This window comes from Musca domestica, unplaced genomic scaffold (assembly GCF_030504385.1).
Source record: "Musca domestica strain aabys unplaced genomic scaffold, Musca_domestica.polishedcontigs.V.1.1 8, whole genome shotgun sequence".
Taxonomy (NCBI): Eukaryota; Metazoa; Arthropoda; class Insecta; order Diptera; family Muscidae; genus Musca; species Musca domestica.
In genome coordinates this window covers 2,298,505-2,324,142 of record NW_026712409.1, presented here as the reverse complement: position 1 = coordinate 2,324,142, position 25,638 = coordinate 2,298,505, and the positions used below count along the sequence as shown (strand labels likewise).

The window sequence follows — 25,638 nt, the reverse complement described above, 5'->3', positions numbered from 1 at the left end:
TTCTAATAAATTGTATTGGCATATCTTTTTATTTTTGAGCAGCAAAGAAAAATCCCAGTTCTGCAGCAACTCAAGTTGTCACCAAACACGCCGCCGAAACAAAACAATCGACAAAGACGCCCATAGCCGATAATCCCTTAGCTGATCTTTTATAACAGACCTACAAACCATTTAAAGGCGAAAGTGCATTCAAAATTCGTATAACGAATATTTTTTTATATTTAATAGAGAGTTTTTAGTTATTTGTTTCTTTTTTTTTTGTATTTACATTGAATTGATCTTAGAAATATGGAGCGTATGGAATAGTTATATTACAAAAGCAAAAATCGTTGTGTTTGTTCTTTATATAAAACTTAACTCTATAGAACTATTATTACTAAAAAATATAAAAATATATAAATAAATATCAATTGTTTCACAAAATTAAAAAAAAAAAAAAAAATCAATTGCACTGGACGTTTATTCTTAGTCTTCTTAGTCGAATAAACAAAAGCAAACAAAACTGCCATTAGCTTACTTGTGGATCGTAATTTCAAAATAGCCTATAGTTGGTATTTCACTTGAGTTAGTTGGGTTTATCGATCTTTGGCTAAATCTTAACTATAAAAAAATGTCTTTCCTTATTTTCGAACTATTTTTACGCGATGACTTGACACTTCTACTATTTATTATTCGTGGAAATAGCTGAGCACCTTCAAGGTGTAACAAAACAATAATGAAAACTAAACTTACAATTGCCTTAAACTAGAACTTCTGGAAGGGATGTGGCCTACAAAGCCACATCGCGATACTTGCGATAATCATCCGACTCATTGCCCAAAGACAATTTCGAATTCGCTGTTATGTAGGGGTTTGTGTAGTTGGCATAGCCGAAACCGCCGTAGTATTGTAGTTGTTGGGAATTGCGTCGCTGGAATTGTTGCGGCATTGCTGCATTGCCTGCCAACACTTGTGGATTGAGACTGGTCTGACTGCCCGGTCGGCGATAAATACCACCATTCATGGCGAATTGGGCCGAGTGTTGTTGGTGCTCTTGCAGGTACCCCAGCATGGCTAAGTAGTACTGTTGTTGCTGATTATAGTTTTGCAGCAGATTGTGACCATAGGCGGCTAAATCGCTTTGAACCTTGTTTATACCCTCCAGATTCTCCAAGGATATACAGTTACGGGCCAGCTTAGTGGGTGGTTGCTGTTGTCCCGGCAATGCCATGGGTTCTCTTTGTCCGCGTGGTTGTGTTGGCGGTGACGGCTGCTTGGGTTCAATGGAGCAATAAATTGGATCGTTGGACGAGGAGCCCACCAGGGAAGCTGGCTGTTTGTGGGAATCTTGTAGATTATTTTTCAAATCATCAATTGTTATGTTGAAATATTTGCCGTTCTTTTCATCGCTGTTCTCTATAACATAGCGGGGATTGTACAGGCCCGGCAGGGTACAACGTAGATCCATTAATGATTGGGTGCGATTGCCTGAAAATGAGAACCGAGAAATGAAGTAGAAAATTTCATTTGAAAACACTATTGGATTGCTTCAATTATAGCATTTAACTTACCATTCCGATTAATTCCGCTTGCTGGATTGAATTGTTGCTGGATAAACGGCAAGGCAAACATGCTGGCGTTGAACTCATTCTGTGATCCAAACACATTTAATCCTTGCGGTTGTGAGCCGCCACCATTGACTGGTTTGCTCACCTCGGTCACTTGATAGCCGGAATTTTCAAAGGTACTCTGTTGATTTTGTATGCGCTTACTCGAACGTCTTGAGTCCGATTTTGATGTCAGCATCGGCACGCTAGGTGGCGGTGTCTGTAATTGCAGGCGTGTTGCCAAATCTTGCAACTGTGTAAGGACTTGTGATTCGCGCCGCCATCTATTGAAGAGACAGAAATTTATGGCATGTTAATGAAGTGATTGAGAATTAATTTTCTTCTTGAAAATTATATGAACTCTAGAGATGTGTCGGTGTTCCCTTGAAGGTCGCATATGTAATCATTGGTTTTGTACCATAACTTGCCCGGAGACATGGTTATAATCCATTAATTTATTGTTATGTTAGTAAGTAGCATCCCTGGGGCAAACAAATGAAAGTGGAATAATTTAATGGCCAAACCATCGCTCCATGTGGATATGGTGAATTATTGATACAAATTATCATCAGTTGCTGCGGATACATTGGTAGCAGCAGCAGTTTTTACGTTTCTTTCATTTCCATTTTCTCATTCGCTGTTTTTTTGGATTGGTGTAATAATTTCTACAACATATTTTTGCTTGCTGTTGTGTTTTTTTTTTCGTACATACCTTAGGCCAGTGGGAATCACGCAAATTAAAGCGAAACAATTTATAACCAAACGAATGAGGTAGGCTATTAACTCCGTTAGGCCGTGCACCGATTGCAAACCCTAAAACATTTGGAGATAATTGAAATATTTTCTGGTGTTGTTGCAATATATATTTTCGAATTGAATCAACTTACCCAATGTTGTGTTGTCATAATCATAACAAATATCAATTCAGGTATTGATAGAATTCCAATGATCACCGACCATGCAAATAGACCCCATGGCAGGCCCGTCACTAGACCGTGAATGAGTATCGTTGTGGCCACAAAGACAATGAAATATTGTGTGCATAGGACATATGCGGCATAGGGCAAGTCTCCTCGGGCCTCCAAAATCCACGATACCTCACAGGAAAAGGCACCTAAGTAGACAATCTGAAAAAAATGATAGGAGAAGTTGTAAAAAATCAAATTTTTCATGATATAAAAAAAAAAACAAAATAAATATGTATCTCAGATGGGTTAAGTTGATTTAAACAGGGAAAGAAAGAACAGATTAGAGGGATATTCGCAAAATTTTCAGGACAAAATATTCAAATATGAAGTGGACAAAAACAGAAAACAATGGTGATTCAATCTACGGACCAATCGTTGTGAGTCCGTCCATGTATTTTATAAACAAATTACAAAGATCGCATTTTTTGCCGATCGAGATATAATTTTGCACAAATCATTTGTTAGGACCAAGGACGAACCCCATTGAAATTGGTAAGAATATAGTACATGTATTTTTTGTATTTTTTATTTAATTTTTAAATCACCCTGCCAAATAAAATCAAATAGTTTCGAAATAGGCATTGAAAAATATTTATAATTTCAGTTTTGTATTCTTTCTCGTGGTTTATTTTTATGTCCTCTACCATTTTATGGATATATACCATCCTAGCTTTGTCATTCCGTCTGTAACTCATCGAAATATTCATGTTAGACCCTACAAAGTATATACAGGGTGAGATGAAAAAACTGCAAGCAACTTCAGACTGCTATCATTTGTAAGCCATTCGTCCGACAGCTGTTAAAATTATTCCAGTGACAGCTCATTAAATTGTTTACAAGCGTGCAAAAGCATTTTGGTGAGAATTTTGCAGGAAAAAAATTATTCGTGATGGAATTCAAGCGTGATAGTGTGATTTCTTTATATTTGGCTGGAAAACCACAAGTGGCTATCTTTAGAACACTCCAGCATTTAAATGTGAATAAATCTTTTGTGTCTCGTACCATTGTTCGTCACCGTGGGACCGAGGGTAGCGTAGCCCGACGTCAAGGATGTGGACGGAAGAAATCAGCTACATCAGCAGAAATGGTGCAAAAAGTAAAGAAGTCGCTTTGATCGAAACTCGCGTCGCAGTGGCCGAAAAATGGTTCGTGAGCTGAACATATCGCAATGTCCCATCGGCAAATATTGACAAATGAGCTCGGGGTAAAGCCATTGAAATTCCAAAAAGTGAAAGAACTTAAACCGCAACGGAAAGAAAATAGACTCAAAAGAGCTAAAGAGTTGCTTCGCTTGGTCGAAAGTGAGGATACATTCGTTGTCCAGCAGTTTGTAAGCAAACAAAATTATCGTGTATACTTGCCAAAGAGGTCAGCTGAAAATGTGCACCTTCGGTTGGTCACCAGAACTCAAGCGCCGGCCATGGTGGTGGTGTGGGCCGCCATAACAGCCTATGGTGGCTCTCAGCTCGTATTAATCGACGGTGGCATCGCGAAAATATTCTGGAGGGTGTATCAATGCCTTGGGCACGCAAACATTTTGGCCGCAGACCTTGGACATTCCAACAGAGCTCAGCTGAGTGAGACACTCAGCACGCGCCACCCAATAATGGTTACAAAATGAGGTTCATCGCTTCATTTCCAGGGCACAATGCCCACCAAAATCTCCGAATACCAATCCGTTGGACTATTGTGTCTGGAGTATTTTGGAAAGCAAGGTTGGCACTAAAAATATCACCTCAAGCAAGCGCTTCGCCGTGAATGGGCCAAAATACCACAAAGCAACATTCGGGCAGTGTGTGACGGTTTCATTGGCCGTTTAAAGGCCATAATTCGTGCCAAAGGTGACCAATTCGAACAAATCTAAACTTATTCTAAAATTTGATGCTATTTTCGACTTTATTTGCTTTCATTCAATAAAATTAAAAAAAAAGTGTAAATATTATGGCTCAGCGTAAAATTTTAAGACGATTTAGAGATGTCTGTCTCTTTGTCTGTCCGTCTGTCTGTCCTTTCGAAAGAATTGAAATAGGAACCCTGAAATTTTGCACACATGTGTATTAACTAGTATGCAGGTTAAGTTCGGAAATGGGGTCACATCGGTCCATGTTTTCGTATAGCCCCATATAACGGTACCTCCCGATATTCGGCATTTTGATGGTTTTAGCGACATTATTTATCCTAATTGTTTCAAATTTCGTATTCGAAGTTTCTAATGGGTACTACAGCCTATGCTTAAAATGTTCGTATGTGGGTCCACGTCATCGTATAGCTCCCAAATAACGGTACCTTCCTTAATTCGCTATTTTAATGATTTTAGCGACATTATTCACCGAAATTGTTTCAAAATTCGTATTTAAAGATCTTAATGGGTACTACAGCCTATGACAAAAAATTACTTATGCTGGTCCACGTCTTCGTGTAGCCCCCGTATAAAGGTCATCATTTACATGGTACTTTTCGGAATTCTTTGAAATTTTTCAAGTTCTTTCCAAATGGTGGAGTTAGCTAACTTAGTTGCTTTTTTCCTTGTTATACCCTCAACCTTAAAAAGGAGGGTATATTAACTTTGGCATTCCGGTTGTAACATCCCTAAATATTTGTTGTAGACCCCATAAAGTATGTACATTCATATTCAGCATAAAATTCTAAGTCCATTTAACCATGCCCCCTCTGTCTGTCTGTTGAAATCACGTTAGAGCCCACATTATTTGACATAGAGCTTCAAAATTTGGCAGAACAATTTGTATTGTGTCTAGGATGTAAATGAGATATATCGGTCCACGATTTGATATAGTCACATAATTGTACCTCCCGATATTTGGTAGTTTGATTTTTGCAATATTTTTTTATGGACTTGTCTAAAAACATAATATATATAGGTCCACGTTTACGTATAGCCCCCACATAATGGGACCTCCAGATATTCAGTATTTTGATGATTTTTGCCACATATTTCCCCGAATTTTTCTAAAAATTGGTATATTTAGTTCATGGCAGAAGATTTAATATTTAGCACTACAGAACAGTGTTGGCTTGTTTGTTCGGAATACCATAGTATTTTGTTGTTGCAAAATGGTCAGGCTTAATCCCTTTATTGTTGTTTTTATAAAAACAACGTTTGTTTATTAGTGGAGAACGATGGTAATGTTTACCAGGCTCTACGTTTTCCTATAGCGCACTATAACGATACCCACGAAATTCGGTATTTTGTAAGTCCTAGTCACATTTACCCACGGAATTGTTTCAAATTGGGTATTTAAGAAGATTTGGTAGATGGCAATCTTTTAAGTATTAAATGGTCTGTAGAGGTTCCCGTTTCGGTATAGCCTCCATATAACATCTTCACCCACGTTTATGTTTTTTTTTTTTTTTTGGAAAAGTTTAACAGTATTATCCAAACGGTCTTACTGGTATTTGTAGTTTAAAGTGGAACGTGTTTGAATTTAGATATTTTATATAAAAGTGTTTTTTACCCAAATGTGGGGGGTATTAAAAGTTCGGCCCTCTCAGCAGTTTTAATACAGATATAATTTGTAATAATTAAGAATCGAATTATTTCCGCTGTCATCATGTTCCGAATGCAACTTACCAATAGTAAACCGGCTGCAACACAGCATATAACGAAAAGATTCGCTTTTATAAAGCGCTCCATAATGTGCTGGTTCCAAAAGCTTGTTATGCCATCCGTTCCGCCGCTGCCAGCGCTTTTGAACGTCTCACTCTGTTTTTCACAATTCATTGCGCGATTATTAATATTTTATTGTTCGATGACAAATGGAAGGCAGTGATAGAGTGATGGAGGTGGTTTGATGCAGGTTGGTGGCCAAATGCCAATGCTATGTTGATGAGGGGCGGCCGGGGGTATGTATTTACGAAATGCTCAACAAAAGGCTAAGAATCAAAATTTTGTTGCGTTTTCTTTCTTTCTTGCCTCCTTTCTGTCGAAAGTAATGGTGATGGTGGTGGTGGCTTACTTTCTTCGCTGGATATGTTGTTTGTTTGCTGCTGCTCTGCTTGGCTTCGTATTAAGTAGCTGTAATTCTTTTTTATTCGCTTTTAAAAAATTTTGTTTTTTGGAGCATCGAATGTAGTTCTAAGTCAGTCTAGTTTTATTTTCTTATAATTGGTGTTGTTGTTGTTTTATGAAATGTTGCGCGGCGTAGCCCCATCATCTTTGTCTGTTGTGGCTCATCATTTTTGCTTTCGAGTTTCTTTTTGTCAAATGGGCTGATTTTTGGTCTGGCGGGGCAGGTGTTGTAAGTTGATTATAAATACGTTGGTTGGTACATATGTATGTTTGTATGTAGGTATGTATGATTGCTGTTTATGTTTGAACGAGCATATGTTTGCACTTGTATTTTATGTTAGTTTATTTTTTGTTTTTACAAAAAATGTTGAAGCGATAAAATGAAAGCTGTAAAAAGTTACAAGAAATTAAATTAAAAATAACACAAATGAAATAATAAAACAATAAATGCTATTAAATGCTTTTTTAACACGTCTGGCTGGAGCGAGTTTGGGGGATTTCTCTGGGCAACAGTGGTCCAAAATAAAATAGGTACTTTTTGAAAAAGTTGTATTGCACATTTTTGATTAAGTTTTTGAGCAGCCTCAAGATTAGATATTCAACTGACAAATTTTAAATTTGCATTGTACATGACACTAGATGGCGCTCAGGTACTGTGTTTGTAATACAGTGAAATTATGCGATTAAAATTATTTTTCTATTTTTGTTTGTTGAAAATTCTGTTTTGGACTTTTAGTGTAAATCGAAAATTTACACAGTGCCGCCATACATTTTTCATCATTATTTTATACAAGTTTATCCGTATGAAATAATTTAAGGCTAAACGTTTTAATAATATAAAGCCAATGTCCAGTTATCCGAGGATCACTGCACAAATTCCACCAGACACAGTTCACCTAATAACTTGTTAAACTTCAAACAAGCTTGCAATGCTATAATGAAATCTTGTTTTATTCCGTTTGAACTTAATTTGAGTCACATTATTTGCCGGCTGGCCAACTGACTGACAGGCCACAAAGAAGTCAGTCGTAGCAAGAGGAGCAAGAAATTAACAGATGAGATTTATTTCAATGGCTTGTCGTTGTCGAGTTGGTGGCAGATATGTTCCAGTTGACAAATGATTTCGGTATAATGGGGATAACCAGATTCATTCTCTGACTTGGCCAGAAGAAGTTCAAGTCCAACGCAGCAGGAATTTAAAGAATCCATGTCAAGATTAGTTTTGTGTTTTTTTTTTTTTTCAAAAACTGGATAGTCCGTTTTTATTAATTTCATGCAGTTTGTATTGAAAGCCACTTTTTTTATTTTTACCTCAAAAAGTGAGGATGCTGTGCTCTTTATTGTAATAAAGTTAAATTCGTAGTTCGTAACTTCACTTTTAAAATTTTTTATACCCTCCACCATAGTATGGAGGGTATATTAAGTTTGCCATTCCGTTTGTAACACCTCGAAATGTCTGATCAGCATAAAATTCTATGACGATTTAGTCTGTCCGTCTATCCGTCTATTAAAATCACTCTAGCTTCCGAACGAAATGAAGTAGGTTGATAAAATTGTACTCAAATGTGTATTATGTTTGCAGGACTTTTGGTATTGAAAATGGGTCATGTAGGTCAACGTTTTGGTATAGCCCCCATATAACGGTACCTTCCCATATTCGGTGTTTTGATGATTTTATCGACATTATTCACCGGAATTGCCTCAAATATGGTATTTGAAATTTGTAATGGGTTCTGCAGCCTATGACAGAAAATTGTCTTTTTGTATAGCTCCTTTGGTATAGCCTCCATATAAAATTACCTCCCTATATTCGTTATTTTGATGATTTTTATGATGCAGATCCACGTCGTCGTATAGACCCTAATATAACAGCTACATTCGGTATTTTAAATATTTTAACAAATTCGTTCGAAATGGTGGAGGGTATTCAAAGTTCGACCCGGCCGAAATTACGGCAAGTTGTAAAGAATCGCTGACTTGTTTAGCAAGCTATGGCAGATAAAAGTATTGAAAATTGTGACACTTTGTGGGTGAGATACCAGAAGGGGTTCGCTGATATATATAATCTTCACAACAGATCTTGTGTTAGCAAAAATATTTGAAGAGAGTTGGATACTTATTTCGCTTTTTTGGGAGTTTTGTTTTCCAAAATCTTGAACCCTATGTGGGGGAGGTACCACAAGAAATTTTCCGATTTCTACCAGCTTTCTAACTTATCTTGTGTTGATAGAAATATTGACATGTGCCAAGTCTGAATGGAATCGGATGTTCAATTTTCTCCAAAATTTTGACCCTTTGTAGGGGAGGTACCAGAAGGAGTGAATCGATATATCCCATCTTCACACCAGACTATGGGTTAGTAAAAATATTGTGATATGTGTAATTTAAAGAGAACCGCACGGAGAACAGTTTTGGTTATTCAAAATTTTAACCCTTTGTGGGGGAGGTACGATAAGGGATGGTCGAATCTTTACTATCTTAAAAACAGATCTTGTGCTGGTGAAGATATTGAGACGTGTCAAGTCTGAATAGAATCGGATGTTATTTTCGGTTTTTATAAGCTTCATGAATATTCAAAATTTTGACCCTTTGCGGAGGAGATACCAGAAGCAGTGGACCAATATATTCCAACTTCACACCAGACCTTGGGTTAATAAAAATATTGTGTAACTTGAAGACAATCGGACATCACATATAATTTAAGAGTTATAATTATTCTAAATTTTGACCCATTGTGGGGGAGGATATTTGATAGAGAGGACCGATATTGTTCACTTTCTTTTTCTGTACAGCATATTAGTTTCCTTGAAAATGTTGACATTTTGTGGGGGAGATTCCAGAAGGAGTGGACCGATGGAATTTTAACAATAATATTGCGATATACCCTTCGAGAGTTATTGTGCGGACCATCTAGTCAGACAGTCGGACGGACTGTCGACTCCAAATCTGGATCGACTCCAAATGTCCTGAAACGGATTTGGTCCAAAGAGACCTAGGGTCTAAAACAGTTATTTCGATGAGGTAATTTTGGGCCGTGATTTATACCCTCTATAGCCATATGGCTGAGGGTATTAAAATGAGTAAAGAGGGAAGCATTTCCGAGTTTGTAACATTGTCCTTCAACACATCAAATAATTAGGTTTGCCAGTTCCAAAATAAAAATGCTCTATTTGTCTGACAAGACAAATAACTGTCCGAATTTCTCTCTCAAACTCCTTCTCTCGCAGAACTTTTGCGAAAAACAGACAACTTTCAGTAACAGTTTGCAAAAATTGGGTTATCCCATGGTAGAAGAATACAGGTAGATGCATCAACGCTTGGCAACATTGATATGTCAAAAAATGTTTAAATGTTTTTCAAAAAATAAGTAAATTTGTATATGCCAATCGAAAGTTGTTATGATACACATTTTTTTAACAATTTTTACAAATTTGAATAAATTCTTCTGCCATGGGTTATCCTAAACACCTATTTAGTGAAAAAAAAACGTTGCTCGCCACTCAGCAGATTTCGTAATTATTCTCACATCAAATTCGATAAAAGCCAGCCAAACCAAATATGTCCCATGAGTTGGATGCGTGATTTCCCTCTTTCCTCCCTGGTAAATATGTTTCTGTCATTTTCTCTATTTTTTTTTCGGCGAAAAGTATTTCAATCCACACATGACCCAGTTCTTGACCGCGTACAACATTCTACGTTTTTTTCGGCAATTAAACGCGCATATTTTTCTTTTTTATGATTCAATCAAATCAACGCCTATTTGGGTTTTTCTTCAAGCGTTTAACATTCATTATCAGGTGGTTAGCAGAAAAACACCTCTGGCCAATTTAAATAATCACCACTTTTTTTCAAAGCGTTCGCTTAGAAGCCGGTTCTGTTGAGGTTTGTTTCAACAACATTTGTGTGTGTGTGAGTGAGAGTTTGTCCGTCTATTTGTCTATAAATAAATAAATAAAAGAACGCCATTTATCAATGGATAACAAAGGAAAGAACTTTGATATTGAATAGCAACAACAACAACAATACAAGTATTTCACAAACGGAACGGAAAAGATTGAGTGTTCGAGAGGAAAAAAAGAGTAGGGCGAAGAGTGGTTAAAGAATGGGAACCACCAACCAACCAAACGGGCAAGGGAAGTTTACAGAGAAACGGAACGAAAAACAGAAATAACTGTTCTTTGTTTTATTGTTTTCAATTGAAAGAAAGAAGAAATGTGAGACGCAAAGAAGACGAAAACTTATGGCCATAAATTTCTAATTTCATATTTTGCATACGACCATAACTGAATGCTTGGACTTATCAGCAAGACTCGGTTTGAAGAAAAGCTTCATTTATTGCCAAGAGGTTTATTTCTGATAATCCGATTGCCGTTTACTGCCGGGCTGTGTCTGTAATAGGGAAAAATGTTCAATAAGCATGCGCGTGGCTGCGTTATGCGTTACCGCACTCAAACGTTTAAGTGCGTTTACACAGGTATGGTCAAGACCATTTATACGGCCATAAAACGGCAACAACACAACACAACATTTTTGGTTTCCTTTTTATTAGTGGTTTCTTTCATTTAAATACGAGCGATGAACGGTTCAACTCTGATTGAATGGCGGAATATGAATTTTGAATGGTGTGAGTGTGTGTGTGAGAATGTGTTTAAATCTGTGGTTAACTTGAGCTGAGATTCTTAACTGACATTTTTGTTTTTGTTTTAAAGGTGCATATATCCGGCCCCCGGTTTTTATGGCAAACATGTCGTGTGAGTGTGTACCTGCATATGAGGGGGTATAGAGATGGACAGGTGTCTACGCGGTACTAGTGGTAAACAAGTGTATAGATGAGGATTTGGGGAAGGCTTGGTTCGATGGATATAAAATCTAAAGTCAATAAAGTATTATTGAGACTTCTTCAAATGGTTGACCCTCTGTGAAGTAGCTTCCCAAGGAATGGGCCAATATTGTCCATTTCGCATCGGACTTAAATAAATATAATATAAATATTGGGACGTGAAATGGACTTCCTTCACTTTTTATGAGACATGTGACAATTTTTAGAAAATGTTGAAATGTGCGAGAGGCCACAGATAGAGTCGACCGAAGTATTCCATCTTTATACTTCCTCTGTTGCAGATATAAATAGTGGTATGGAAAAAATTAATTTCATATTCATCTGAGGTTTCTGGTTGAGAGAAATTTTTAGATATAGAAAGTTGTAAAGAATGACAGATAAAAGTATTGAAAATTGTGACCCTTTATGGGAGAGGTACCAGAAGAGGTTCGCAGATATATATCATCTTCACGACAGATCTTGTGTTAGCAAAAAGGTTCTTATGTCTGAAATTTGAAGAGAGTTGGATGCTTATTTCGATATCTTTGTTTTATTTTTAAATATATTGAATCCTATGTGGCGGAGGTACCAGAAGAAATGGTTCGATCTCTACCATCTTTATAGCAGATCTTGAGTTGATGGAAATATTTAGATGTACATACAGTCTGAATGGAATCGGATGTTAATTTCGCGTTTTATGAGCTTCGTGAATATCAAAAATGTTGATGATTTGTGGTGGAGGTACCAGAGGAGGTTCGCAGATATATATCATCTTCACAGCAGATCTTGTGTTATTAGAAATAATGGAAGGTGTGAATTATGAAGAGATCCGGATGCTTGTATTCGATTTTATGACCGTTTTGGTTATTCAAAACTTTGACCTTTTGTGGGGAAGTTACCCGAAGGAATCGTCCGATCTCTATCATCTTTATACAGGATCTTGTATTGAAAGAAATATTGAAATGCGCCAAGTCTGAATAGAATTGGATGTTAGTTTAGCGTTTTATATGCTTCGTGGGTGGATATTAAAAATGTTAACATTTTCTGGGGGAGGTATCATAAGAAGTGGACCGATATATTCCATCCTCGCAGCAGATCTTGTGCAAGTAGAAATAATGGAAGCTGTGAAATGTGGAGAGATCCGGATGCTTGTATTCGATTTTATGATCGTTTTGGTTATTCAAAACTTTGACCGTTTGTGGAGGAGTTATCAGAAGAAATGATCCGATCTCTGCCATCTTTATACCGGATCTTGTATTGATGGAAATATTGAGATGTGCCAAGTCTGAATGGAATTGGATATTAATTTCGCGTTTTATGAGCTTAATGGGGGAGGTGTCAGAAGGAGTGGACCGATATATTCCATCTTCACACCAGACCTTGGGTTAATGAAAATATTGTGATGTGTGTAATTTGAAGGCAATCGGACTCTTACATCTCATTTTATAAGAGTTATTATTTTTCAAAATGTTAACCCTTTGGGGGGAGATACTTAATGAAGTGGATCGATATTGTACATTTTCGCACTGGACGTAGGACTGATGGAAATATTAGGAATTGCAAAGTTAGAGCAAAATCGGATCATACTTTCTCTTTCTGCGCAGTAAAATGTTTTTTTTTTAAATTGGGGTAGGTGCCAGAAGAAGTGGGCGGAACTCGATCTAAGTTTGACAATAATATTACGATGTACCAAGTTTGGATAAAATTGGATACTCCCTTCGAGAGTTATCGGTGCACCAACCCGACAGGCGGATGGACATCGCTAGATCGACTTGAAATGTCCTGAAACGTATTTGGTCCAAAGAGACCTAGGGTCTAAAATTGTTATGTCGATGGCCGTATCAAATGATATACACCCTAAGTAAGTCTGAGGGTATAAAAATGCGAAATACCGGAAAGAAAACTTCCAAATATTTCAGAGATTTAAAAACGGGCTTCAAAAGACCTTAGGGTGGTTTCTGATCGAAGAATATCAATTGAAGGTCTTCTATTCATAGAATCTTTAACAGAAAAAATTGGAAAGTCTTCTATCATCAGAAGACTTTTCGAAGCTCTGTTATCCAGATAAGTCCTTTAGAAAGTCTTTTGTTAATAAATATTTGGAATGTCCTATGTTTGCAGTGGAAAGTAAAATTTCTTATAAGACGTGGTAATTAATTCTAAGACAACTAGCACTCAAATCTCAATCTATTCACATGAAAATTCGCCAGGAATTGAGGGGCAACATAAAAAAGTTCTTGTCCGAGTTTCGCAGTGTTAGTATCATACATACAATAGTCACTTTGTTCTTCAACGAATTGGTCGTTGAACGGTTCAAAAGACTGTTACTTACATGCCACAACTTATGTTCTGCCTACCAACCAACCACCACAGACATTCATAATTTGTTGTGGTTTGCAAATATGTATGTATGTACACGTTTGAATGTACGAATATGTAATGTGAATGAATAATTTAAAAAAAAAAATCGTTGTAAACCATAATTTCAATTCTGCAGTTTTAGCTAGGGTAATATAAAGTCATTTAAACATACATTTTTCGGTTGCAATGGAAAGAACTTTTTTTTTTCAAATTTCCTCTTTCAGCTGTGGGTTCCGGTCAACGAATGTGTCTGTGTGTATGTGATTTTCACAAAATTTAACGAAATGTTGTCTATTTGTGTTTTGAGAAGTTCAGTTAAGTAATAATTATTTTAAAATCATAGATTTGTTTTTGGTTCACAATTTGTTGTTGTCTGTGGCTGCACTTACTACAGAAAACAAAAGACTTAAGACCCGAACGTTAATTACATATAATCTTTGTTTTAGTCGATACCGACCGCCCTAAGCCTCCGGAAATATTATGAAATTCAATATTTCTTTGCACCTTCATATTATGAGGTTTTTGTGGATTTTGGGCAAGTTAACTTTCTTTGAAGAAAAATTTGTGTCTATTCCAAAATTAATGTTGATAAAATTTCTCTTTCTTAAAATCTGTTGTAATAAAATTTTGCTGATTTCAAATCAATCAAAAGTTGAGTTTTTTCTATGGCAAAAATCGAATAGTCTAAAAACGAAATTTGTTTTCTATTACCTATCCCTTGTTAGTAATATGTAAGTAGTTAAAGGCGATATGGTCCCTTAGGACTAATTGTCTACACTCAAAATATGAAAATGAAGTGGTTCTATTGTATGTGGACTATACCTATATTGAATATTTTTTTGATAGAAATTAAACTACCCACTGCAACGGAATTGTCAAAATTTCAGATGATTTGTTTAACAATTGGGGTCGAAATCTTTTAAATAGCAAAATACAGAAGATATCCTTATATGGGGGCCATATCCAAAGTGGAACTATATTGAATATTATTGGCGAGGAATTTAGTTGCCCAATGAGAACCCGAGATGCCAAATAACAGGTGGATTTTATGAGCTTGGCGTCAAAATATTTGAAATACTCAAAATTAGGTGCTACCGCTATATCGGTATTATAAAAAAATGTTGACCCACCTGGAGCATTTTTTAAAACTACCCAATGAGAAACTGAAATATTAAATACATGCTATTTGGTTAAAAATTGGGACCAAGAACATCGAATTACCGAAAATCGAGTGACAAGTTGTAATGGGCGCTATAAGCTCTGTTTTCATTTTACAACCGAACTTTTTTGATTGGATTGTTTTCTGGAATAGTTAATTATGATCAAATGGAGTTAATTATGTAGTAACGACTCCGAACTTCGAATACGAAAATCGAACCAATTCCGGTGAATAATGTCGCTAATATCATCAGAATACCGAATAAAGGGAGGTACCGTTATATGGGGCTATATGAAGACGTGGTGCTGGATAAGTAATTTTCCGTCATAGATTGTAGTACCCATTACGAACTTCAAATACGAAATTTGACGCAATTCCGGTTAATAATGTTGCGAAAAGCCTGGAAATACCGAATTTCTCGGTGTAGCGTTATATGGGTACTATACTAAAACGTAGACTTCCAGGTGGTAAAAGACTTGTGTAAATTTTCAGACTATTCCATTGAAAAATGTGGCTAAAATCATTAAAATGCCGAATATGGGACCACCATTGTACGATATCGTGGACCTATACAGAAAACTCTCTTTCAGGATGTAAAGTACTCTCAGAGAACACCTTGTGTAGAATTTCAGATAATGTCATGTAAAAGCGTGACTAAAATCATCAAAATACCGAATGTCGGGAGGTACAGTTATATGGGGGATATGCGATATGGTAGACTTATATAGAAAATTCTCAGGGGGCAAATTATTCACGAAGAACTCCTTGTGTAGAATTTCAGACAATTTCATTGCAAAATGTGGTTGAAATTATCTAAATACTGAATATTGGGGGTATCGTTATATGGAGGCTGTACGATATCGTGGACCGATATGGCCCATCTTCAAACTTGACCTGCCTGCAGACAAAAGACAGATCGGTGCAAAATGTTATCTTCGTATAATTTATTCGTTTTGACTCTAGCGTGATTAAAACAGACGGACAGACGTACGAACAGGGCTAAATTGTGAAATTTAACGTAGGGTCTATTTTTATGAGTTACAAACGGAATGACGAACTAAATATACCCTCAATACTAATTATTATATTAGCCCAACTACTTTAGTATTTTTTTTTCATTTCAGACTTTGACCTTTAACCTTCATTTTTTTAAATTATGATTTTATTCTTGAAAATTTGTTATGGAAATATTTCAATTAACAGGTATTTTAATAACTCAGTTAGTCTGTCAGTCGCACATTGGCATCCCGCAAGTCAGTCACCTACATTCATGTGCAGTCACTCGAAATGGCATGACAGACAATCTTCGTTCGAAGCACTCCCAGTTTTTGCACATTGGCCTTATTTGAGCAAACATGGCTTAACCTGTCCAATCACAAGCTGCGGTGATGGATGCAACATCCAAACAAATGTGAAAATACGCATCAAAAAAAGTGAGATGAAAGAGATCTCTATAACAGGGATTAGTTCGATGTTTGAGATCAAACCACTTCTCTGCGTATATCGATACCCAGATACAGTTGTGGGCTGATAATTTGGAGGGGTATTTGTTTTGGTGTGCCATCATCATCATCATTGTCGTCAAACATGTGGGCGGCACAATTGTCGACATACAGGAAGGAGTGTTGAGCCAACATTGAAGAAGACGTCATTTCATTGCTGAAGATGACGATGATGGGGTGATGGCCGCCGCAACAAGGCGGCAATGAAATACAACAAATTTAAATACAACAATTATTATTGTTGGCGTTGGAGTTGTTGCTGCTGGTGGTGGTGGTGGTACTTGTAATTTGGCTATTAACTCCTCCTTGATGTAAGCAAATCGCAGACCATGAAAAGCCAATAAACTTTTGAACAAACATTGTGAATCGGAATCTGAATGTGCTTGCTGTTGTTGTTGCTGTGTTGTGCATAATTATTACGTTAATTATGACAGTACACGCATTTGAATTGAATTGAAAATGAAATTGAAAACATGTATTATTTTGTGTAGGATGGGTGTTTTCGGTTACAGTGGTTTAACCATAAAAAATACAAAAAAAAAATTGAAAACTTTACAGAAAACAGCACTTCTTGAGAATAACAAATTGAAGCAATAAAATGAGTGACATGGAGAGCTGCCCATCCTTCCGATAAACATTTTTTATACACTCCACCACACATAATATGGAGGGTATATTAAGTTCGTCATTCCGTTTGTAACTCATTTTTCAATGAAATTGTCTGAAAATCCACAAAAAGAGTTCTCTATGAGTACTTTGCCCCCTGAAAGAGAATTGTCTATATAGGTCCACGATATCGTGTAGCCCCAATATAATGCCCCCAATATTGTGGTTTTTTATGATTTAAGCCACATTTTTCAATGAAATTGGCTTAAAATTTACATAAGGAGTTCCTTCTGAGAGAATTATCTATACAGGTCCACGATATCGTATATCCACCATATAGCTGTACCTCAGACATTCGGTATTTTTATGATTTTAGGGTTTATATGCAGGCCGCGTCTTCGTATAGGCTCGATGTAACGGTATCTCCCAGTATTCGGTGTTTTGATGATTTTAGCGACATTATTCATCGGAGTTGTTTTAAATTTCGTATTTGAAGTTCGTATGCATACTGCAGCCTGTGACAGAAGATTGTCTGTACAGGTCCATGTCTTCGTATAAGCCTCATATATCACTACCTCAGTATTTTGACGATTTTAATTAAAATATTCACCAAAATTGTTTGAAATTTCGTATTTGAAGTTCTACAGCCAGCCTGTGACAGAAAATTGTCTATGCAGGTCTTATCATAGCCCCGCTATAACGGTACATCCCTATATTCGGCATTTTGATGATTTTAGCTACATTATTCACCGGATTTTTTTAAGTTTCGCATTTGAATATTGTAAAGTTGCCTATACAGGTCCACGTCGTCGTATAGACCCTAATATAACGGATATATTCGGTATTTTTAAGATTTTAACAGAATTTTTTGAAAATTTCGAAATTTGTTCCAATTAATGGAGGGTATTCAAAGTTCGGCCCGGCCGAATTTACTGCTTTTTTACTTGTTTTTGATATTAATTTTTAAAAGAGAACAAAGCTATTCTCAATTTTTGTAACACCCTCCTGTGCCATTTGAGAATGAATTGTCCAAAACGATATTGGGTCACTTTAACATTTGAAGCCAAAATAAGAAATAATCCTCTCGTCAAACTCTGTGAACTTTCCATTTTTATTTTGCTGCCAATTTTGTTTCCAATATTATTAGCAACCGCAAATGACTTAACATCATTTTGCGAACTGTTGTATCATCCGCTCTCTTAATGGTCTGTTCAAGTTCAGTGAATGAGTGGCTCTAGCATTGGACTTCATTAGGCGATTATTGAAATGTGAAATATTTTTGTCTGCAAAACATTGTTTTTTTTTTTTTTTTTGGACGTCTGATTGATTGGCTTTGGCAGTTGTCAACTGCACAAATACAACGATAGACTTGCAATACAAAAAATGTGTTTATAAAATTACACTTATCAAACATAATTTAAAAAAAATAAACATTGTGTAAGTAAATATAGTGCTACCCTTCGGTTATAAATAATACATATCGCTCATTTACTCAAAAAAAATTTTTCGAGAAAAAACACTGAAATTTGACTTCCCGAATTAAAAAAAAATATTTCACAAAAACTACATGCTATTTAAGATCAAAGATGGTATGAAGCTTTGTTTATTTAAGTAAATTTCTGATTGTAAAGGTGTTACTCCTTGAGTTCCACAGATACCAACATCAAATAGTTTTAGAGAGATAAAGTAAGATTTGTAGGAAAAATTGAAAAATTCCAATTTTGAGTTATGCCACTCTTTGAGTTAGTAAGCGATATCAATATTTAGTTGGTAGGAAACCAGTTGAAACCATAAATGAAAGTTCTTCAGAAAGGAATTAGAACACGTTATCGATTTAAAAGAAACAAGTAAAAAAACATCTAAGTTTGGTCGGGCCGATCGTTTAACACCTTCCCTCATTTGCAAGGATTAAAAAAAAATACAAAAAACAATTAATGGGGGCTATACGAAGACCTGGACCTATATAGACAATTCTCTTCCACGGAATAAAGTACTCCTGTTGTGAGTTTTTAGAAAATCCCATTGGAAAATTTGGTCCCCATCCCATTGAAAAATTTGGCTACAATCATCAAAATACCGAATATCGGGAGGTAGCGATATTTGGGGGCTATACGAAGACGTAGACCTATATAGAGAATTGTCTTCCAGGGAGTAAAGTACTCAAAAGGAACTCCTGGTGTGGGTTTTGAGATCATTCCATTGAAAAATGTTTGTTACAATCATCAAAAAACGGAATATCGGGAGGTATCGATATTTGGGGGGATATACGATATTGTGGACCTATATAGACAATTCTCTTCCGGGGGAGTAAAGTACGCAGAAGAAACTCCATGTGTGGAATTTCAGACAATTCCATTAAAAAATTGGCTACAATCATCAAAATACTGAATATCGGGGGTAAGCATTATATTGGGGGGATATCGTGGACCTATATAGACAATTGTCTTCCAGGGGGTACAGTACTCCAAAAGAACTCTTGCTGTGAGTTTTGGGACAAGTCCATTGGAAAATGTGGCAAAATCATCAAAATACTGAATATCTGGGGGCTTCGAACTTGACCTGCCTATAGACAAAATATTGATCTGTGCAAAATTTTAGCTTTCTATCTTAATTTGTTTTGACTCTAGCGTGATTACAACAGACGGACGGACAGGGCTAAATCGAATCGTAGAATTTTACGCTGATCAAGAATTATTTATTATTTCGATGAGTTACAAACGGAATGACGAACTTTATATACCCTCCATACTATGTATGGTGAAGGATATAAGAATTTTGAAACCATTTCGGGGCCCAACTAGCAAAACCTTTATTTTTCATGTAAAATATACATATTCATTAAAAAAGGTCGACGAATCCTGAAAAAATGTTTATACAAAAAGAATGACAAAAATGGCCATTTAGGAGGGGGTCCTCCTTAAATAAGTTCCTTAAAGAAGATTGTGCTAAGTCAGTTCGTCAGTGGCAAATTAGCTTTCAAATGGAACCTCGGCCTTAAGCGTCTAAACGGAAACTAGAATAGCGAACGATTAATCCGGAGCTGTATCGTCTTTTTACGAGCTCTCTAGAATACGTCTGTAGCAACACGAGTCCACAATACGCTCCCAGCTTTCCTGGCCTATTAAAAACAATTCAAAGCATGTCAAACTGCCACTGTCACAGAGCACTGCCACAAATGTGGTAACGAAGAAGAGAGACAACCAGTTAATCACCTCCTCGATAACTGTTCTCTCACCTCCCCCTTGATAACTGTCAAGTTTAAGCCGGCTACCAATCCAAATGTTGAACTTCCAACATGTTGGCACAAAGTAAGAAGTTTTACCCGACGTGTATTATGTCCGAGTTGTCTTCTGTTTTCTGATGTTAATATTTTTTATAAAATTTCATATTTTAAAGAGATTTCTTATGCTTACAGGGACGTACGTAAAGTGGGGGTTATGAGAAAAGGGTCTAATCTGAAATGATTACTTTCCTGAGTTTTTTTAACTTTAACAAGAAAATGTATAAATTAACCAACATCCCTAATACATAACACCATTAAATGGAGGATATATATAATTTGTCACACCTCGAAGTATTTCCCAAAAACTCCATAAAGTATAAGCAAGAAATTCCAGTGCTTTTATAGACAGTAAAATACTTCCAGGTCTTCAAAACAGCAGCAGGGAACAGATCCAGGGATCCACGTATTTTAATGGCAGTAGAAGATCTCCAGGTGTTCTAAAACTCCAAAAACTCCATAAAGTATTAGCTTAAAATTCCAATGCCTTAATAGACAATAAAATAATTCCAGGTCTTCAAAACAGCAGCAGAAAAAAACCTCCAGGGCTCCACGTATTTTAATGGCAGTAGAAGATCTCCAGGTGTTCAAGAAACAATGTGAGGCTTCCTGGCCTTTTGATGGCAGTGGAAGACCTTCAGATCTTCAAAAGGCAGTAGAAGGTTTCTTTGTCTTCTTTAAAAGCTGTATGAGACTTCCTGGTTTTCTTATGGTTGTAGAAGACCTCCTTGTCGCCTATAGCAGAAGAACTCCTCTAAACCCACAACCCACATTTATATGGGACGAAAGTCTCTGTTTTTTTTTTTGGAAAAACTTCTACCCGAAATTCCCTGAAATGGTTTCATTTTCTCTAAATATTTAGTTTGAACTATTTGAAATTTAGCACAGCCGGTTATGTTATTCTTAGGATGTTTAGGTATAGCCACCATCCTTCGACCTGACTCTCTGTATTTTAAAGATTTCTGGTTCAATTTCCAGTCGATGTAGGTCCTCCTTTTGCTTCCTCCTGATTTTCGGTATGTTGATGGTTTCTGGCCCAATATCTAACCAAATCAGCTTTAATTTGGTATTGCTGTTATTTGTGGATAAACTAGCCTTATTAATAAAATATTCAATATAGATTACCGCACCCCCCCATGTTAGGAAATCTCCAAACTTTAGGGAATTTAAGAATATCCGATCTGGTTTTCATATCTTATCACGAATTTCGTCCCGTCCGCACTTATTTCATTTTGAGCTTTGTATTTAGGAATAATTGATTGGATTGTGTTCAAAAAATATTTGAGAGAAAGAGGATGTTCTCTTTTTTTCTATCCAAGAGAGGATAGACTTTCCAGACTTTCATTCCAGGATTCGGTCGGATTCGTTCTATTTTCAGAAGTCATTACTACAAATTGCTACATTTTTCATAGGTCCACAAAACATATGGCCTCAGACTGATATTTAAACACCTACTTTGGCCTTCAAGCCAACTATTATTTGAGATACTTAGCCTCTAAGCCGCCATTATGCTGGCTTGATTTGACTTCATTTCATCTTATGAGATAACTAAGTTGAGTTTACAAATTAACACTTTTATTACACGCTTACATAAGTTACACCAGACTTTTCTATTTTGGCATGGTCTCCAAAACAAGGTGACGGAACTTTATTTATTTCTGTTATTGTTGTATTGTTTTAATAAATTTAAGTTTATTTAAATAATGAATAGAGTGAGACTAAAATTTAGGCAATGTCTTTTGTGTGTGTTATTATGGGAACAAAAAAAGTAGTTGCGTATTTCCACTCCTAATCTGAACTGATTCCATTGAAATCTTCGATAATTTAGTGGAGCAAAGTCACAGAAGACAAAAACCCTCCTGGGTGGGGTCTGGCTTTGTTTTTCTGTTTATGTTTCCAAGTTAAACCGCGAAATGCATTAAAATTATTCACAATAAAATCTCGGAGGTGTTGTGTGCTCACCACTGTGGATGTTAAAAACCTCTCCCAGCCAAGGTGTTGAAGATGGGTGTGTTATTAATTTCGGGTTTAAGGCCAACAAAGACGACATGCAACCTCTTTTCAAAACAACAGAAAACAAAAGCCAAGTGATGGCTGTGACGAAAAGCAACAAACCTTATAATAGCTTTGATATGCCATATTCGGTTGGTGGTGTTTTAATCTTTTTTTATTATTTTTTTTTTTGGAGGAGCACAGATTATTCACATGATGGGTAACTTGGGTTTGTAATGCAAATTGGATTTTGGAAATAAAGAGGTTTGAATTGCCTGCATGCCTTTCACTTGGTTTCAGTTTTGAGTTTAAATCCATTGCATGTCTTCTTGCTAATCAGGAAGAGTTCCAATTGAATAAGCCAACTGCCAAGCCTTTAAGTCAGCCAGCCAGCACAGAGAAGTGACGCATTTTTCATGTAAAGAGTTATTATTACAGCATGGAATTTATACAGCCGTTGAGGTTTGCGTTCAGCAGCTACAAAACTTTTTCGAATAATACAATGAAAACCACCAGCACAGCACACACATACAGGGTGGGATGAATAAACTGCAACCAATTTCAGATTGCTGTAATTTTCAAACCACTCGTCCGACAGCTATTAAAATTATTCCAGTGACAGCTCATTATATTGTTTACAAGGGTACCAAAGCATTTTGGTGAGAATTTCCCAGAAAAAAAGTTATTCGTGATGGAATTGCAGCGTGATAGTGTGATTTCTTTATATTTGGCTGGAAAACCAGAAGTGGCTATCGTTAGAGCACTCCAGCATTTAAATGTGAATAAATCTTTTGTGTCTCGTACCATCACTCGTACCGCACCGTGATACTCGTAGCGTAGCCCAACGTCATGAAGAGGGAAGTGGACGGAAGAAAACAGCAACATCAGCAGAAATGGTTCCGAAGCGCTTGGCAAAGAAGCTACTTGATCGAAACCCGCGTCGCAGTGGCCGAAAAATGTCTCGTGAGCTGAACATATCGCAATATTCCATTCGGCAAATATTGAAAAATGAGCTCGCGGTAAAGCCCTTGAAATACCAAAAAGTGTAAGAACTTACACCGCAACAGAAAGAAAATAGACTCAAAAGAGCTAAAGAGTTGCTTCGCCGAAAGTGGTGAAATGCCGAATTTGGTTTTCTCCGATGAGAAAATATTCGTTGTCCAGCTGTTTGTAACAAACAAAATGATCGGGTTTATTTGCCAAAGAGGTCGGCTGAAAATGTGAACCTTCGAGCACCTTGGCCTTCAAGCGACCATGCCGGCCATGGTGGTGTGGGCCGCCATACAGATGATGCTCTCGTACTAATCGACCGTGGGATCAGAATAAATGCCGAATATTATCGCGAAAATATTCTGGAGGGTGTATTAAAGTCTTGGGAACGCAAACCTTGGACATTCCAACAGGACTCATCACCATCGCACTCAGCACGCGCCACCCAAGAATGCTTACAAAATAAGGTTCCTCGCTTCATTTCCAGCTCCTAATGGCTACCAAAATCTCCGGATACCAATCTGGCTCCACCCAAGAATGGTTACAAAATGAGGTTCCTCGCTTCATTTCCAACTCACAATGGCTATCAAAATCTCCGGATACCAATCTGGAGTATTTTTGAAAGGAAGGTTGGCACTAAGAAATACCAAAGTGTCGATCACCTCAAGCAAGCTCTTCGCCGGGAATGAGCCAAAATACCGCAGAGCAACATTCGGGCAGCGTGTGACGGTTTCATTGGCCGTTTGAAGGCCATAATTCGTGCTAATTCGAACAAATCTAAACTTATTCTGAAATTTGATGCCACTTCCGACATTTTTTGCTTTCATTCAATAAAATTTGAAAAAAATGTAAAAATATGGCGTTTGACTTTGTTGTTGTTTTTTTATAGGTCACCCTGTATATAAAAATTCCACACAGAGAAATGCCTTACGATTTAGTCATCAAAGCCAGTCAGCGAACACAGTAACAGAAACAACACCAAACAAAACTGAGATTGGCGAATAAAACAACGTCATACCTGGCTCTAGCTTTGGATATCTAGGAAATATTCACAGCAGAATTCACAGCAATAGCAATAAAATGAAATTTGTTGTTCTTCTCCAAAAAAAAAAAAAAAACATAGAAATCAGATTTGGTGATGATTTCAAACCAAGATACCTTGAATATCTTTTTTCTAAAACAAAGTTATTGTTGTTGGTGTTTTTTCACACACCACACAAATCTAGCTTCCAAAAATGGTGTTTTTATTTGGGGAGCTTGGGAAAAAGAAGAATATTAAATTGTGAACCAAGATCACGCTGACACACTGACAGGCCATTTTTCTGCAGACCTCCCATTAAATGTTCGCCTTTTTTTATTGCATAGAACAAGTTTGTTTTAATGTGCAGGCAGCCAGGCTGGCAGGTATTTAGCAGTGGGTTAATTGTTTTTGTTATAGTTTATTTAGTTTTTTGCTTATTTAGACCCGCAAACTACTTTCGTTGGCTGGTTGGCTGGCCATTCACACAGCTGAGCACAGCACAGCACTTCGCGTAGCAAGTTCACTGAATGATGATTATCTGTAACGGGTTTCAATAAAAAGCGAAATTTAATTTCCATTTCAATTGTTTTGTATTTTTTTTGGTTTGTTTCTTTCGTTGCTATATATTTTTGTATGCATGCGTGTGTATGTGTGTTTTACTATATTTCACTATTGCAAATCAGTCAGTCAGCCAGCCAGTCACATAAACACAATTTGTTTTTTTTTTTAACTTTTGATTTGAACACTTCGAAATTCAAATTATGCAGATTAACATGTATTCTCGGGTATTTGTTTTTGTTTGCCTTGTGAGACATTAGACATCAGCAGGAACAACAACAACACTATCATCAAAATGTACAAAATGGTAGCAATGGTAGCGACGGCATACCTATTAGTTGAATGTACATTTAATTATAAGCATTTTCAGTTAGCAGTTGGCTGGAGCTGGCGGTATGACATGCTGACGACGATGATGATGATGAGTTGTAAACGTCATGACCGTGTACGTTTCAACGTCGTAGATGATGATGATGATGTCGGTGGATACTGGTGTTGAAAATGCTATAAATATTTTCTCACTGTTTTATATTTTTATAATTTTCAGCCAGGTTATACGCACTTTGACTTTTGACGTATCCAAAGTAACATAAACAACAACAACAACAAAACACTCAAATCGAATGGAAATCAGAAAACAATGAAATGCGCCTTCGAGTGAAAACAAAAGACTTAAGACACGAACGCGCACACACTCGTTGAACACTTCTGCTGAATCTACGACCGACCGTCACTCGCCGCGGTTTTCTAAGCAACTAAATCAGATGTT

At 36.7% G+C, this 25,638-nt stretch overlaps 2 protein-coding genes across 8 annotated transcripts in view; one reads left to right on the top strand and one right to left on the bottom strand.

The window, feature by feature from the left end:
- Positions 1 to 215, top strand: part of LOC101898985 (WASH complex subunit 2) — a 5,311-nt gene extending 5,096 nt beyond the window's left edge. For 2 of the 3 annotated variants that reach the window (XM_020039879.2, XM_011297855.3), the window contains exon 5: positions 40 to 215. In XM_020039879.2, the coding sequence (XP_019895438.1) occupies positions 40 to 155 (116 nt within the window). In that variant the 3' untranslated portion in view covers positions 156 to 215. The remainder of the gene's footprint in view (positions 1 to 39) is intronic. The other variant, XM_005176451.4, reaches the window with a different exon arrangement.
- LOC101898701 (uncharacterized) lies at positions 185 to 25,638 on the bottom strand. 5 transcript variants are annotated; one of them, XM_059130835.1, is made up of 7 exons: positions 25,432 to 25,638; positions 6,529 to 6,968; positions 6,144 to 6,275; positions 2,474 to 2,713; positions 2,299 to 2,399; positions 1,551 to 1,870; positions 185 to 1,467 (listed from the first exon to the last, which is right to left on the bottom strand). In XM_059130835.1, exons 3-7 carry the CDS (start codon positions 6,204 to 6,206, stop codon positions 770 to 772), a joined length of 1,422 nt encoding a protein of 473 aa, XP_058986818.1. In that variant the 5' UTR covers positions 6,207 to 6,275; positions 6,529 to 6,968; positions 25,432 to 25,638; the 3' UTR covers positions 185 to 769. The 5 variants fall into 5 exon arrangements, with proteins under 5 accessions (XP_058986818.1, XP_011296151.1, XP_005176507.1 ...); XM_011297849.3 differs by having other exon boundaries at positions 6,144 to 6,968; positions 25,392 to 25,638; XM_005176450.4 differs by having other exon boundaries at positions 6,144 to 6,968.

Coding starts and splice junctions, on each gene's coding strand:
- LOC101898701 (XM_011297849.3), bottom strand. CDS start 6,293: ATGAATTGTGAAAAACAGAGTGAGACGTTCAAAAGCGCTGGCAGCGGC. Junction 2,714..6,143: donor TTGCAGCCGGTTTACTATTG/GTAAGTTGCATT, acceptor CATTTTTTTCAG/ATTGTCTACTTAGGTGCCTT. Junction 2,400..2,473: donor TTATGACAACACAACATTGG/GTAAGTTGATTC, acceptor CAAATGTTTTAG/GGTTTGCAATCGGTGCACGG.